The sequence below is a fragment of the Magnolia sinica genome, chromosome 12 (assembly GCF_029962835.1).
Source record: "Magnolia sinica isolate HGM2019 chromosome 12, MsV1, whole genome shotgun sequence".
In the NCBI taxonomy this organism is placed as follows: domain Eukaryota; kingdom Viridiplantae; phylum Streptophyta; class Magnoliopsida; order Magnoliales; family Magnoliaceae; genus Magnolia; species Magnolia sinica.
Genome location: NC_080584.1, coordinates 40,514,091 through 40,529,758, shown reverse-complemented (window position 1 = coordinate 40,529,758; position 15,668 = coordinate 40,514,091). Strand labels below are relative to the sequence as shown.

The 15,668-nt window shown below is 40.2% G+C and overlaps 1 protein-coding gene across 4 annotated transcripts in view; it reads left to right on the top strand.

Moving 5' to 3' along the window:
* LOC131221261 (uncharacterized) overlaps window positions 1-13,117 on the top strand; it is a 40,053-nt gene extending 26,936 nt beyond the window's left edge. For 3 of the 4 annotated variants that reach the window (XM_058216465.1, XM_058216466.1, XM_058216464.1), the window contains one exon: window positions 12,715-13,117. In XM_058216465.1, the coding sequence (XP_058072448.1) occupies window positions 12,715-12,853 (139 nt within the window). In that variant the 3' untranslated portion in view covers window positions 12,854-13,117. Of the gene's footprint in view, window positions 1-12,615 lie in introns of all 4 variants that reach the window. The other variant, XM_058216467.1, reaches the window with a different exon arrangement.
* The last annotated feature ends 2,551 nt before the right edge of the window (window positions 13,118-15,668 follow it).

Below are 15,668 nucleotides of genomic sequence, written 5' to 3'. Positions count from 1 at the left end.
ATACCACCATATGGGATCATGATGTCATAGTCGAATGACTCCAAGAGGCTCATCCATCGATTAAAATCACGTAAAGTTGTGTCAAATAGTGTGAAGATCTTTAAAATGTTTTAGAGTTCTCTAGTGGTCTTTGTAGCAATAGTAATGTAGATTATTTTAGAATAGTTTTATAGCATTCTCGGCCATTGGATGATTGTCACATTGCCATTGCAACCATTTATGTAAATGTACTTCTTGGGTCTATATAAGGATGGTCCTCATTTGTAACCATCCTCAAGAAGTAACCTTTGGAGCTTTTGAGTAATACAAAGTATTCTGCCATTCTCGTGTCTTATTGCATCCGGTGGTTTAGTGCATGACACTTGGAGACTTGGGGGATAGGCAGACTCCTCATGACGGGAATGCGTACGAGTGTCGTATAGTCAAGATATTCAATAATGGTAATAGTGGCTGTAATGGCCAACTTTATGGTTGTTATGATACAGACGACCCCTGTAACGATTGTTATGATGTAGATGACCCCTGCAGTTGCCATTATAGGCATGTAACGGTTGATTTCTTAAAAGAAAAATGTATCGGGCCATTATGGCCTTATATTAGCCTGTTATGGGCCTATAATTGTCGTTATCAGCCTGTTATGAACCATTTTTTTAAAATTTAAAATTAGGTGTTACAGTCTCGTATTGCATAACATGCACCATCGTTACTAACTTTCTACCATGACTGTTATGTAGTTGCAATCACCCCACTTCAATAAATAAGCTGATGATTTGAAATTACTGACGAGGGCTCCCACTAGCAGAACATTGGAAAAGCGGAATAAAACTAGGCTATTGGAAAAAGAATCTACCCAAGTGGAGGAACACCAGAGAAATTCCATTAGAATTTCTTTATTTTGACTACCTTGCGTACAATTCACTTTTGGGAGGCACTTAGGTTGTGAGAAGTGGCATTAGATCAATGTTATGAAGGGCTGTAACCCTTGTGTGATAAGAGAAATGCAATGCCATCAAAGGTGATCAACAATGAGCAAGCATGTGGGAATGAGGGAGTTAGCGCCAACATGCCAAGGACAATGAGGTCCCATGATGTTTTGGCATCGTTGGAGGCACGACTTGCATGGGTGGAGCTTGCTGTGGACGATGAGCAAGAATGATTTGAAGTAATATGTAACATCATTGAGGACCTTGACAATATGCTTGAGGAACTCAAGGGGGAAATCTAAACATGCTGGTTGAGACCCAATATTGAGAGAGGGAAACCTCCAGACTACAATTTTGGAGCCCCTCAACATGCTAAGGAGTAGGTTGAGGAGATGAGAGGTGATTGGGCCTTGCGGAAAAGGGACATGGCCAATGGGAGTTTGGCGATGGCTGGAGCAACGAAGGTATGGATGCTAGACTTGAGGACCTTTCATGGATTGAGGGTCACTGGGATCTAAATAACTTCCTTTGGCAGTTGAAGCATTACTTCGAGGACATTTCACTAGAAGATGAGAGGGCTAAGGTATGGATAGCGGCAATGTAAGTCATTCGCATGATGATGCTAGAGGCATCGTGTGGACGAGGAACAAGGAATTTGAGATACTTGGGATGACATCAAGAAGCAATTCTATCTTGAGAATGTCAATTACTTGGCGTAGTGAAACTCGAAGCTATTGAAGCACGCAGGGTTAATTCGCAAGTATGTTAAGATATCATTGCTCATGCTAGAGATTCCTAACATGCTTGAGAAGGAATACTTTAACTTCATGGACGGGTTGTAGCATTCCAGCAGGAGCTGCAATGACGGGCCGTGTAGGACCTTTGACAATTGTGGTGACAAAGAGCTTAATAGAGTTCATACGGGTGACTCTTCTAGGTGAAGATCACCTAAAAGAGATGGTCATGGGTTCATGGCGATGGACGTGGATTTCCTATTGAATGCTTTAGTAGTGAGAGAGTTATTAAAGTGATGTGGCGGCATTTCATTGGTACAGACGAATAATCAGAGGCGAGGCCCACATTCGAACCATACATGCACCCCCATTAGCTTTGTTATGCTATTTTGGTCGTGTGCGTTCTTGGTTGAGAGGGGGAAAACCACATTTCACTATAGGGTCCACATAACCTAGGGTTTTCTCTGGAACGTTTGCACTCTCAATTATGGGGTCCACATATGTTTCTTTGATGCAAATGGTCGGAGTTGAAGAAGGGATGGGGAAATGGGGACGAGCGGTGCTGATTTCTTGGAGTTTCTGGTTTAGTCATCTCATTGACGGAGAGGCTTTGTCGTAATTGAATTTCTGCATAGTGGCTTTTTCTAAAGGAGGAGGTGATGAACGGTCCAAAGAAGAGGATATGGTTGAAACACGAACCTTAGGGGAGGATATACCACTTGCTCTAAAAGCTCGAATTGTTAGAGTATGGCGAATTAATCCCTTTATCTCATAGCCCAGGCCCCACATCGCAGGGGTTAGGACCTCGGCCGAACCCCCTTCGTGGGCCCCAAATCACATGGGCCGCCCACCCCGAGTGTGTCCCCGCATCCCACGGGCTACCCCACTCGAGCCTGGTGTGAAATGCGCATTAATCACCCCTGGTGAGGAGTCTCGAACACGAGACCTCCATGGGCCGCACCCACCCCGAGTGTGCCCCTGCATCGAACAAGTAACCCCACTCGAGCCCGGTGTGAAAATGCCCCTGCATTAATCATCCCCAGTGAGGAGTCTCGAACACGAGACTTACTGCTCTGATACCAATTTGATGCAGGACAATTAACCACTTGCTCTAAAAGCTCAAACTGTTAGAGTATGACGAATTAATCCCTTTATCTCATAGCCCAGGCCCCACATCTCATGGGTTTTAGGACCTCGGCCGAACACCCTTCGTGGGCCCCAAATCACATGGCCCGCCCACCCCGAGTGTGTCCCCGCATCCCACGGGCTACCCTACTCAAGCCCGGTGTGAAATGCGCATTAATCACCCCTGGTGAGGAGTCTCGAACACGAGACCTCCTCCGTGGGCCGCACCTACCCCGAGTGTGCCCCTGCATCCCACAAGTGACCCCACTCGAGCCCTGTGTGAAAATGCCCCTGCATTAATTACCCTGATGGAGATTGGCAATCTCCTCATGCATTCATATTCAGCATGAAGGGCCAGAATGAATTCACCAATAGAATTGCTATCACTAGTAGCAAACTGATTTCCTCTTGATTTCACAAAATATTTATGTGCACCGCACTTAGAAGGTGCAGCTCTAACCAATGTTCGAAATATCAGTATCGCGTTGCATATCTCACCCTTGGGATACATATACGTATCGGTTATCGCATGAGATATATCGGTTGTATCGCATACTGCATTGTTGTTATTGGAAACATGGGGAAACATTGGAAATTGATCGAATTTTTCAACATAATTTCAATGATTGTTAAAAAAGACATCAATACACACTTACAAATCAAAACACTACAAAAAACAAGTGCACATAATAGGTTTCTTTATATGGGGTCCTGATATATGTGTTGTCTAACTGAATTGATGCAAGTTTATTCAAAGTCTATTCATATAATTTATAAATGTAAGAAGACATGTGGAAACACAAACAATACATTCAAAAGCAAAAGAAGAATCACTAGATTAGGTTATATACATGTTTGATTTTGTTATTTAAAAAAAAATAATTTCCGCAACTCGGTCCTCCAAATCTCGAAATTGACGTTCTCAATACACGATTTTTTGTGCCATGCGAATCATGAAAAATCATGGATTTGTAAAAATTTGACACTAATTTAACATGATTTGAAAAAAAACTACCGATTTTTTTTTTTTTTTTTTATAAATGTTCACTGGATCGAACATGTGGGATATATCCTACTACTTGTGTGTTTCGTATCGCACAGGTGGAATACAAGATATATATTGGCCGATATCGTCGATATTTAAAACACTGGCTCTAACCAGTGTTTGAAATATCGATATCGTGTTACGTATTGCACCCTTGGGATACAGATACGTATCGGTTATCGCATGTGATATATTGTTTGTATCGGGTAATTTATCGCACATTTTGGGAAACATGGGGAAACATTGTGAAAAAAGTTAAATTTTTTAATGAAACTTCACGGATTATTAAAAATGACATTGATACACATTTTTAAATCATAACATCTCAAAAAAGAAGTACGCATGGTAGGTTTCCTTTGTATAGGGTCCTAAGCTATGCGCAATCTGACTGAACTAATGCAAGTATATTCAAATTGAATGGGCACATAGTAGGTTTCCTTTGTATAGGGTCCTAAGCTATGCGTAATCTGATTGAACTAATGCAACTATATTCAAATTGAATGGATACCATTTAGAGTGTATGCGATGATCATTTCATCAATCACTCCTAAATACTTCGAAACTAGTCTCAATTGACAACTAGTTGAAGGGAAACTTGAAAAAAACTAATATTTTAATAATAATTTATTAGTTTTTAATTAAAATTGATTTTTATTTTTCAAAATTTGACAAGGTCTTAACAAATCAGTAGATCAGTCCTCATACATGCTTGATTTCATGTTTGGAGTGCAACATTGCATACCATTTAGGAAAAATTGGGGAAATTTCGAGTTTTCCCCAAATTGGACCCCCCACACTCAAATTTTGAAATTAGAGTGTATGTGATGATCATTTCATCAAATACTCCTAAGTACTTCAAAATTAGTCTCAATTGACAATTGGTTGAAGAAATTTTTAAAAAAAGGCATGGAGAACATGAAAAACCAATGGATATCGAAATCAAAGCTCCAACTCCATGATTTTTCATGCAAAACATGAAGAACCAATGGATTTGTAACCATTTGACACTGATTTAACATAATTTCAACAAAAAAGGAATAGGAAATTGAAAATGCTTACTGGATTGAACATGTGGGATTTATTGGCACTACTTGTGCGTTTCGTATCACACAGGTGGGATACAAGATATATTGTGGGATATATCGGCCGATATCGTTGATATTTAAAACATTGGCTCTAACAAGTATGCAAGGATAATCCCAGAGATTTAAACAGCCTTCAAAGAAGTACTGCAAAAATATTCAGCAGAGGTATCCAGGGAAAAGAACTGAACTAAACAGTCTAGGCATATGTAGTCACCAAGAGACATATGAACCAAAAACCCCACGGACTGGAATCCAGTCATCAATCAGCTTCTATAGATGTGTTCTCCATAAACTGGTACGAAATCCAAAAAAATCCAGATAGATATCTGATTGTTTTGCACTGATCAATGGTCAGATTGAATCTGGACTGCTGCTATTCTGATACAGATAAAAAGGGAAAAGCTGACCTTTCTATACAAAGATCTGCAAAAAAAAAAAACAGAAGAAAAAAAGTCTGGAATGATGGACGGGTATTCATGGTATGAAGGGGTCCATGGATGTCATAAAAAACAATGAGCTGTTGGACCTTCCAGGTGATGATAGTCCATTCACGTGGACTAACAATCAAGAGCTTCTGATTCTGTGGAAGACTGGATAAATCCATCATTAATGAGTAGCACATGAAATTCCATTCTCTTGTCAAGTGACCCTTCCTAAGCCAGCATTAATGGCCAGATGGGCAGGCTATCTTAGGGCCACAAACCTTTCGGCTTTGAAAACAAGTGGTTGAAGTATCCAAATTTTAAGAAGATGGTCGAGGAATGATGGAACAGCTTTCAGGTTCAAGGGTAGGCAGGGCACAGAACAATGAAGAAGCTTAAGCTTTTAAAGCATAAATTGAAGGAATGGAATGCAGTTTTGGGGGCAACGTAACGTGGGAGGCAATGGTCCATTGAAGAATTCAGGAGGCTGGAGAAGGAGAGAGATGAAGGCCTGTTGATTGGAGAGCAAAATTGTAAAACTGAGCTGCTAAGCTTGGTGATCATTGAGAGGGGAGATAGCTTGGAGACAATGATCAAAAGCTCTATGGGTGAAGGTTGGGACCACAATGCTGCATTTTTATCACCGGATGGCCAATGGCAGAAGAAGGATGAAAGTCATCAGTATGCTCTTTGTGGACAACATTTACTTCGAGGATAGGGACACAATTAAACATGGGGTAGCCAAGTGAAAGGCTTTATTCAGATGTTAAGTGAAATGGACCCAGGTTGGATGGGTTAAATTTCTAGTCAACATATTAAAACGGTTGAAGAGATTGAAGTTGGCTTCAGTCAGGAAGAGGTCGTCAAAGCAATTCAGAGCATGGAGGTGGATAAGTCACTTGGGCCGGACTGATTTTCAATGAGATTTTTTCCCCAGCAATGCTAGAACACTTATAGGGTATGTAGTGTTAAAGGAATTCCATGCACGGGCTAGGATTAACAAATGCTCGAAGCTTTTATTTCTCTTGTTCTGAGGGGGCAGAGTTGTTTGATTTGAAACCGATTTGTTGGGTAGGAAGTGTGTATAAGATTACTTCCAAAGTTGCTAGCAGAGCATCTGAAGGAGATGATGCCTCTGATAATCTCGCTGTTTGAAGGTGCTTTTATCTCAGGCAGATAATTTTGGACAAGATTGTAGTGGCTAACAAGTGCACACGCTCAAAGACGAAATTAAAGAGGGAAAGGGTCGTAAGAAAAATTGATATGGAAAAGGCCTACACTCATGTGGACTGGCAGCATTGCTTATACATGTTGTGGCAAATGGGATTTGGAGAGAAGTGGTGTAGCTGGATCAAGGCGTTCATATCTTTGGCATCCTTCTCAGTCCTCATCCACAGCGCTCTGGCGGATTTGTCAGCTCCCGAGGATTAAGAAACAGAGACCCAATGTCACCCTTCTTATTCTCACGTGCTGCGAAAGGTTTAAATAAGATAATATAAATTGTAGATGAGTTAAATATGATTAAGGGATTCCATGCAAGCTCTTCCTGGTCGATCTCCCACCTTCAATTTGCAGATGATATGTTGGGCTGTGTGAGGCTATGGACGATCGGATCCAAAGATTTAAGGGCCTACTGGGATATTTTGAGGTCATTTCTGGGCTTAAACTCAATTTGCACAAGAGCTTGCTCATTTGTGTTGAAGCCTTAGGGGATTGGGTGAAGGATGTGGCTTCTATCTTAGGGCATAAGAGTGGGGCCTTTCCAATTTCGTGCCTCAGCCTTCTCTTGGAGTCGAGGTGGAAGTTGTCTTGAAACTCTATTATTTGAAAGTTCAAGATGAGGTTCGTGAGGTGGAAGAAATGCTCTCGCATTTTGTGGTCAAATTACGCTGATAAGAGCAGCAATGTCAAACCTTCCAGTCTACTTTTTGTCTTTTTGTTTAAAGTTCCAGTTGCAGTTGCACACAAACTAGAGACGATTCTGCATGATTTTCTATGTTAGGAAGAAGGGATCAGAAAAATCTTTGCATCGTCAATTGTCAGGAAATCCAACTTACTAAGAGTGAAGGAGGATTGGGGCTTTGCTGGATGAAATAAAGAAACTGAAGTTTGCACAAGTGGTGGTGGAAATTTCGGACTGAAAGAAAAGCCTTGTAGAGGAGAATTGTGGATGAAAAATATGGCTTCGACAGTATGGGTTGGGAGTAGGGACCCTAATTGTGCAAATAGCTGGTTGAAATTTGAAGTCTAAAAGGATATTTGTAAGGTAGGGCATCAAGGCATGATGGGTTAGACTTCTAGCATATGGGACTGGATTTAAGGTGAATAGAGGCGACAAAATCCACTTTTGGGAGGATGTGTGGTTAGGGGATTGTGTGCTGGTAGACAGATTCCAAGCTGTTTAGATTGCTTGCCATTGAAGATGATCTTGTTAAAGATTGTAGGGCTGCTCTTGGGAGGAATCAGGTTTAGAGCATAACCTTTGGAAGGTTTAAGAGAATGTGAAATATCAACATTGAAGTATGTGAAGTTGATGGGTCTGGTAGAACATGTAACAATTGGGAGCACCGAAAATGACTTTATAATTTTGGAGGTGGACAGACTCTTATACTTTTTCTACATCAAATCTTTCTTCGAGAGGCTCACCAGGAATGATACTGAATTTTTTCGGTCTGGTTTTCAGCTGCTCCCTCCCAGCTTTCGGCTTTTGTGTGGATAATGGTGAAGGAGAACTTAACTGTCGATCTTCCAAGGGGGAGCTTAAGCATTCCCAACAGATGTGTAATGTGCCAGAAAGAGGAGGGATTTTCCAATCATATGTTGCTCCATGGTGCTTCTGCTTGCAAAATATGGGCCAGGTTCTTCAATATGTTTGGTATTGGGTGGCTGCTTAACGGAAAAGTGCATGAGGTGTGCCAAAACTTGGGAAAGCAGCTTGTTTAAGTGCGAGGGCAGAGTTCTAAGCTCTTACCTCTTGCTGTTTGTTGGGAGCTGTAGCCATGGTGTGCTGTAATGGCTGTTACGGGATTGTTAAGGCCATTACTTAAAGGCAATGGTTGCAACCGTTACACATTATGGAGTCGTAAAAAAATGACTTGTAACAGCCAGTGCAGTCCCCATAACGGCCTGATATGCCTCCCGTAAAGGCCGTAATGGTCTATTATGGGGCCGATATAGGTTTTTTGGTTTTTTTTTTTTTCAATAAAAAAAAGATATTGTAAGGTTCTTACGGAGGCCATAATGGCTGTTACAGCCTGTACCATAAAGGTAAAAGTGGTGGCCGTTACAGCCACCATTATCGTTACAGAAACATTGGCTGTAACTTGAGAGAAATAGGCATGTCTTTGAAGATGAGGATCATTTGAATAGATGATTGTTGGTAAGATATGGGTGGATCCAGTTTATGACGTTAAATCATGAGGCCTTCAAGGCCTATCTGTTGTTCAGTAAGTGGAATGAGATTCTTTGGAGTAAGCTGAAGCCTCTTGGTGCAGCTATGAGTGTGCTTAATCTTGTGTTTGAAAAGTTTTTTTCAGGTGCAGTGGAGCTAGTTGTAAGGAAAATGACAAATGTGTCGGCTGCTTGTTGTCATGGCGACAGTCAGAACGATCCACATGCATTTCCATCAGCAGCAAGTTGTTGGGGGGAAGGGATTCACCAAGATGTTATGACGAGGGTTAAAGTACAATCTTTCAGGCTGAACATTTTATTTGCTACAGTGGATATTGATGCTAACGTCCTAGCATCTTCTTAAGCTGCTAGGGGGATTTCGCATCCTTTATGGTGTTCTAGAAGCTCTGTTTTTCTTCATTTAATCTTAAAAATAAAAATAAAAAATAGTTTCTTCCTCTTCCCCAAAAAAAAGAAAAAAGAAAAAAAGAAAAAAAAGAAAAGAAGAGATTTTAACTATTGACTAACTCAAACCACCTGGAACAAGGACTGGAAGATTAAATCTCATGGACGCCAAGGTTTGGCTGCAACACCTATGGAGTTCACTTTTTTCTTTTTCTGTGTCACCATCCTGGTAATCATCTCAAAGTCAATTTTGAGGGCTACTCTATTGGAATCCAGGGCCAATTGGGATTTGTGATGTAGTACTGGAATTGTTGGGCTCCTTAGGGATGAGTGGTTCAAGTTATGTCGAAGTCAATGCAGTCTAGAGGACCAAGACAATACTTACCTTGGTCATATTAAACCACTCCTGCACTGGAACTCCCTGTGTTACCCATCAAATTGCCATCCACATTTGACTTCCAACATCTTGCGGGTGGAGGAGACCATCAAGCTATCTTCAATGACAACTACTACAGTTGATTATAATTTCGTACCAGCTTCTAAACATATCAAAAGTTGCTATTTATTTAAAATGATTTGATTTTGGGCCCAACTTGATAAGGGATAAATTAATTCTCTCAAGGATTTTATCAGTCAAAGAAGACTTATCTTCAAAAAATCTTTTGTTTCTCTCCTTTAGTACCCAATAAAGTAGTGTGATAAAGAAATCACCACGAAATTTGCCATGTTTTTGAAGGTGCGAGCATCCCAACTAATAAAGAGGTCTTCTTTCTGGATTGCGGCAATGCCCAGTAGATACCGGAAGAGGTTGAGGAAAGCATACTATGTGCTTAGCTTTGGTGGTCGAATGTGATGCAAGACAATTAACCACTTGCTCTAAAAGCTCGAACTGTTAGAGCATGGTGAATTAATCCCTTTATCTCATAGCCCAGGCCCCACATCTCATGGGTTAGGACCTTGGCCGAACCACCCTCGTGGGAGCCAAATCACATGGGTACCGCCTCACACGGGTGGGCCCCCCCTCTCACGAGCCACCCGCCTCACACGGGCCGCCCACCCCTAGTGTGTCCCCGCATCCCACAGGCTTACCCCATTCGAGCTTGGTGTGAAAATGCCCTTGTATTAATCACCCCTGGTGAAGAGTCTGGAACCCGAGACCTCCCGCTCTGATACCAATTTGATGCAGGACAATTAACCACTTGCTCTAAAAGCTCGAACTATTAGAGCATGACGAATTAATTCCTTTATCTCATAGCCCAGGCCCCACATCTCATGGGTTAGGACCTCGGCCAAATCCCCCTCGTGAGTCCCAAATCACATGGGTACCACCTCACACGAGCCACCCGCCTCACATGGGCCGCCCACCCCGAGTGTGTCCCCGCATCCCACAGGCTACCCCACTCGAGCCCGGTGTGAAAATGCCCCTGCATTAGAATGTCTCTTCATGATTCCAGCAAAGAAAGCACATGCTCAATCACTAATTAATTGATCATTTAAATGGGACCCGTAGGTTGATCTAATCTATAGTGCACAAAGCATGAAGTGATGTGGCAACAGATTTGGGTGAGGGAGTGGGAAGCGTCTGTTTTCATATGTTAGCAAGTATAAATGGCTACTAAGTGGGAGTGGGAGTGCGGTTCCGAAGTGTGATTCAAAGTGGGAGTGGCACTCGATTGGATGGATCGTGCAACTAAGATCTGACCACTGCAAGGGGCTTAAAAAACTGTCTTGCTATATTGTGGGCTCCACTCTGGGGATTTCATGGGAACCCTTCTTAGGTTGCATCAAGTTTGATTCTAGCGAACCCTTGGCTCCTAAAATTTGAACTCATATAAGTATACCACTGCATAGAACTAGTAGAGCTGCTAAATTAAAGAACTTGTTTACAGGGATGTTTTGCTTTCTATACCAATACGATCACGCTTAATTATTAAGTACCCACAAAGTTGGGTCATGGGTGCAAGATGATCAAAACGATCCTATTATCAGTCAAATGACAAGAAAACTTCCCTCATTGGAGAGCTAAAGAGACCAAAGAGAAGATAGGCACCTAGTTACATACTAATAATCAATGTTCGAAGTATCAGTATCACTACAAGTTTCGTTGGCAAGGGATACAGAAACAATATCGATATCGGTGATAATATCGTTGATAACTGGAAATGCAGGGAAACATGGGAAACACGGTGGAATTTTCAGTGAAATTTCAAGAGATGTTAAAATGTTCATATTTGCATATTTAGAATAAAAAATTTGGAAAAACAATGCATACACAACAAGTTCTCATTTAATGGGGCCTTAAAAACATGTGTTGTTGTAAGAAATCAGTCCAACCATCCAATCTGGCCTATTTAACCATCCAACCTTCTATCGATATTGCAAAATATCAACAACATATGATATTTCACTAAGAAATCATTAACAATTGGAAAGGAAACGGAAGATTGTGGTCTCAATATCGCGCATGTTGCGATATCGATAATATCGAGATATTATCAATATTATCAATGACAAATTGAACACTACATACAACCATGTGGCCATGAAAAAAATTGAAATAAATTTTTTTCTTATAAACGAAATTTTGATGATATCAATTCTTCAGTGATATTATTGAAATATCTTCGATACACTTATGATACAAGCATTACCTAGAATTTACATAGTCGAAAATATTGGTGATTCAGTGGTGATATTGATGCATTGGTAATACAAGCGACGCCTAGAATTTACATGGTTGAAAATATTGGCGATTACATTAGCGATATTGATACATTGGTGATACTTAGCGATACATTGCTAATACCTAGAATTTCTGATACTACCAGCATTATCGGTATTGCTACCAGTGTTATCGGTATCGTTGAGCTGGAGATAAAGATAATATCGGAGATAATTCGAACATTGCTAATAATGCACTATCTACTCCCTCATTCAATGCAAAATGAGGACAAATCACATCTTTAATTGATGTACCGAAGTGTATGAATTAGAGAACTTGTCTACTTGTATACAAAATACATGAATTGAGGTTATGCCTTAAAACGGGGAAGAACTTTTTGTTGGCTCCATTTTCATGCTGATATTACGTAACATAAGAGTTAACCACAAGAAATTGAAGGATTTTTGGCCCAGTCCTCGTTCACTAGTGGTCTTGTTTTTAAGTATTCAGGTTATATTTGTGTGCATGAATGTTGAGGCAGTTTGCTGACTCTGCTTATCTTTTTTTGGTTTTGGGTTGTCGCTGCTATATGCAACGAACAACTCCAGACAATTTAATCATTTTAATAGGCTCTGAGTATAGAAACTTTGTGCAATTTCTGTTTGAAATATGAACCTTCTTCCTAAATCAAGGTACGAAGATGTTGACATTAATTGCCATATTTTCTTTTGCTCTTTTCCTTGATCTTTTTGTAACACTTATGTAGCTTATGTTTCTCCTGCTCCTTTTATTTCTTTGTAATGTTTGCTTGGGAAAACTTGCAGAGTGGATAGATATAGGACTCCTGAAGACTTTTTTATCTGCAATTTTCTGCTGGCGATGAAAGCTTGAAGCCTTAACTTTTCTTTCTTTTTTCCTTTAAGGACGGGGGATTCTCGTGGTTTTGGATTTTTATCCTTGGAAAGAGATGAAGATGCCGATGCAGCGATCCGAGCTATTGACCAAACGGAGTGGAATGGTCGGATTGTCCTGGTGGAGAAATCAAAGACACATGCTCCCTGAATTGTTTATTTTGGTCTATCATATTTGCAGATGGTGCGACCTTTTGCAGAATTTTCTTCACAGGGCTCCTTGGGCTGTTCAGTTGTCGCCAACAGTGATATAGTTTTTGGATACATGGCAAGTATCACTTAAAATCAGACTCTTGAAACTGCTGCGGCTTTGTTTTTGTTTAATACTACAAGACTTCTTTCCATGTTCCTATAACTACAGCTACTGTAAAACTCTTAGTTTTATATCAGCTAGCTGGCTTTTGTTGTACCTTTATATGCAAGTAGCTCTTGTTTACATGGAGCTACCACTTACAATTTTCTTATGGTTGTCTGTTTGTCCCTCTTACCACTTTAATGGGTTTACTTACATGCCACTTCGCGTAAAATCCTCTTTCAGGGTACCAGCGGTTAGAAATGAAAGTTCTGTACCTTTTGTGCCTGAGAATCCGTACCTTAAATTGAACATGATTGCAATTTGCCTTTTCCAAACTGATCATTGTGGAGTTCGTCTTCATCCCAATTTCAGTGCTCGATCTCTAAAATCAGGTGTCGTGCCAGCTTGCTTGACATGGATAGATGGGTGCATTGGTGACAATATGGTGTGCAGTCATTGATCTTTCTATTTGCCCTTATGAACTCTCCACTACATTTCTAGACATTGTCTTTTGTGGTTCAGGACATGTGATGTCTGTCATTTTCTTACTCTTAAGTAGGAAATCAAGCTCTGATGATATTCTAGTCATGTTCGGGCACCTCAATGTACCCGGAAAATTTGGACTTAAACATGAGACACATGGCTCCTAGTTGCCTGTTCCAAATGTTGATCCTTTGGAGGCCATGTACCTTAAAAATTCTCTCTGCTTGCACTGCATGACTTGGCTGGAGAAAAGCACGGTGAAGAGATGTTCTTGTGCATTTCTCTATTTTTTTCTTTTTCTTTCCTTATTTTTGTTTGACTTCATATTTCAGGAGATTGTCTCTCGTGCTGCAGGATCTGTGACATGTTCTTAGCAGCAATTGTTAAGCAAGCCTGATGATTTGACCTTTTTTCAAGCACTTTGTGTTCCTGGAAATTTGGACAACACTATTGTGATTTCAGGACCATTGATGGAGTTCATGTACCACTCAAGTTTCCCAGCTTGGCCTCTGAAGCCAGTCACGTTGACACCGTCCGACTTCAGCTGGATGAATTCATGGTGAATGATGCTCTTGTGGATGTTTGTATGAAAATCTTTCTGCTCTGAAGCCAGTCACTTTGACACAGTCTGACTTAGCTGGATGAATTCGTGGCGAATCATGCTCTTGTGGATGTCTGTATGAAAATCTATCTTTTTCTTCGTAAACTGATCAATCAGTTTTGAGATTATCCCTTCTGCAACTAATTAATTGATGGCTTCTTCTTGGTGCACCAGTCACTGGAAATGCTTCCCTGCATTTTGTCGCTTGCAAGTTATATTGCACCTAATTGCATTTGAACATGTGGGCAGTCCATATCACAATTCTTGATTTTGCATCCAGTCCATCCCACACCTTATAGGTCACCTTCAAAGAATCATATCGACTGGATGATTGTAGCCAATGGAATGTTGGCATTTTTCGCTATAACCATCTGTTTTCCAACCCTTGGATTGGATAGTTTACATCATATGTTGCACAGACATCGATATGATTGTCAAAATCCTGTTCCAGTACAAAGTGTAGGTTTTGACAATATTTTATTCAATTAAAGAACCAAATAGTTTATGAAACTATTTTGTTGTTACCTTAAAAAAAATTTATGAATGAAAATATGAATTTATTCAATAGAAGAAATTAAATAAAAGGTTCTTTCCTAGTAGAGTGTGCTATATTTCCTTATTAATGACCTTGCCTTTCTTTGATAAGGAATTATATGATTCATGGATCTTTTCTTATCTACAGTTGTGCCATAATGACCATGCATGACACGTACACTGTAGCAGGGTCCTTGGATCTCACCTACGGGAATAACATGTATGAGTATGACATAAACGTTTCTGTTTCTTTTTTCTTAAATTTTACATCTTAGAGAGACAATAAAAAACATGCAAATTTTTAGTACTTCCTTTTGAAATGAGGGAGGAATTGTCTTATTAATTAAAAATAATAATTCTAGACTAGAAAAAAAGAAGGAAGCAGACAATATGTCTAGCAAAAAATTGAAGTTTTACTGAAAAAAATTACGTTTAATTGTTCAAAAGATTATGAAATTGAGGACTAACAAAAAAGAAACAATTTTATCTACAGCCGTTCATGGGTTGGAATGAGGGTGAGAGGAAGATGGGATGTTTCAATTTTCAAAGAGTATTTCTGTAGGAAGTAAAGTTGTTTTGCATTTTAATTCGAACTAAAAGATTTATCTTTACCTTTCTTTACCAAGAGAATCTTACTTAGAAGCGTTTGGTGCGGGATTCTTTGTGGTCAAGTGTCTAAACAGCTGATTTGGCTGGGTGAATAATGAAGGCATGTCACATATGTGTGCAAATGTTGCATTCTTCGAATGCTTATAGGCTAGCAATGTCCAATTGAAGTAATTCTTTATAACCATCAATAATCCAAGGTGTGGGCTGTGTGGTCAACTGGATATTTCAAGTTGATGATTATCAGTTTTGCTGTCAATTATCCTGACTGTTCTTTTTTGCATGCTAATTGGTCAGATGTTAGCATCATCCAATTGCTTTACCTTTTAGAACTAGGGTTATGGATAGTGGGCTTGATTCGATGGATGGTCTAGATTGATATATCACCCTCATACACGTTCAAGTTCATTTTGGGGTGACGTGCAATGCAACAAGCATGCAGATCTG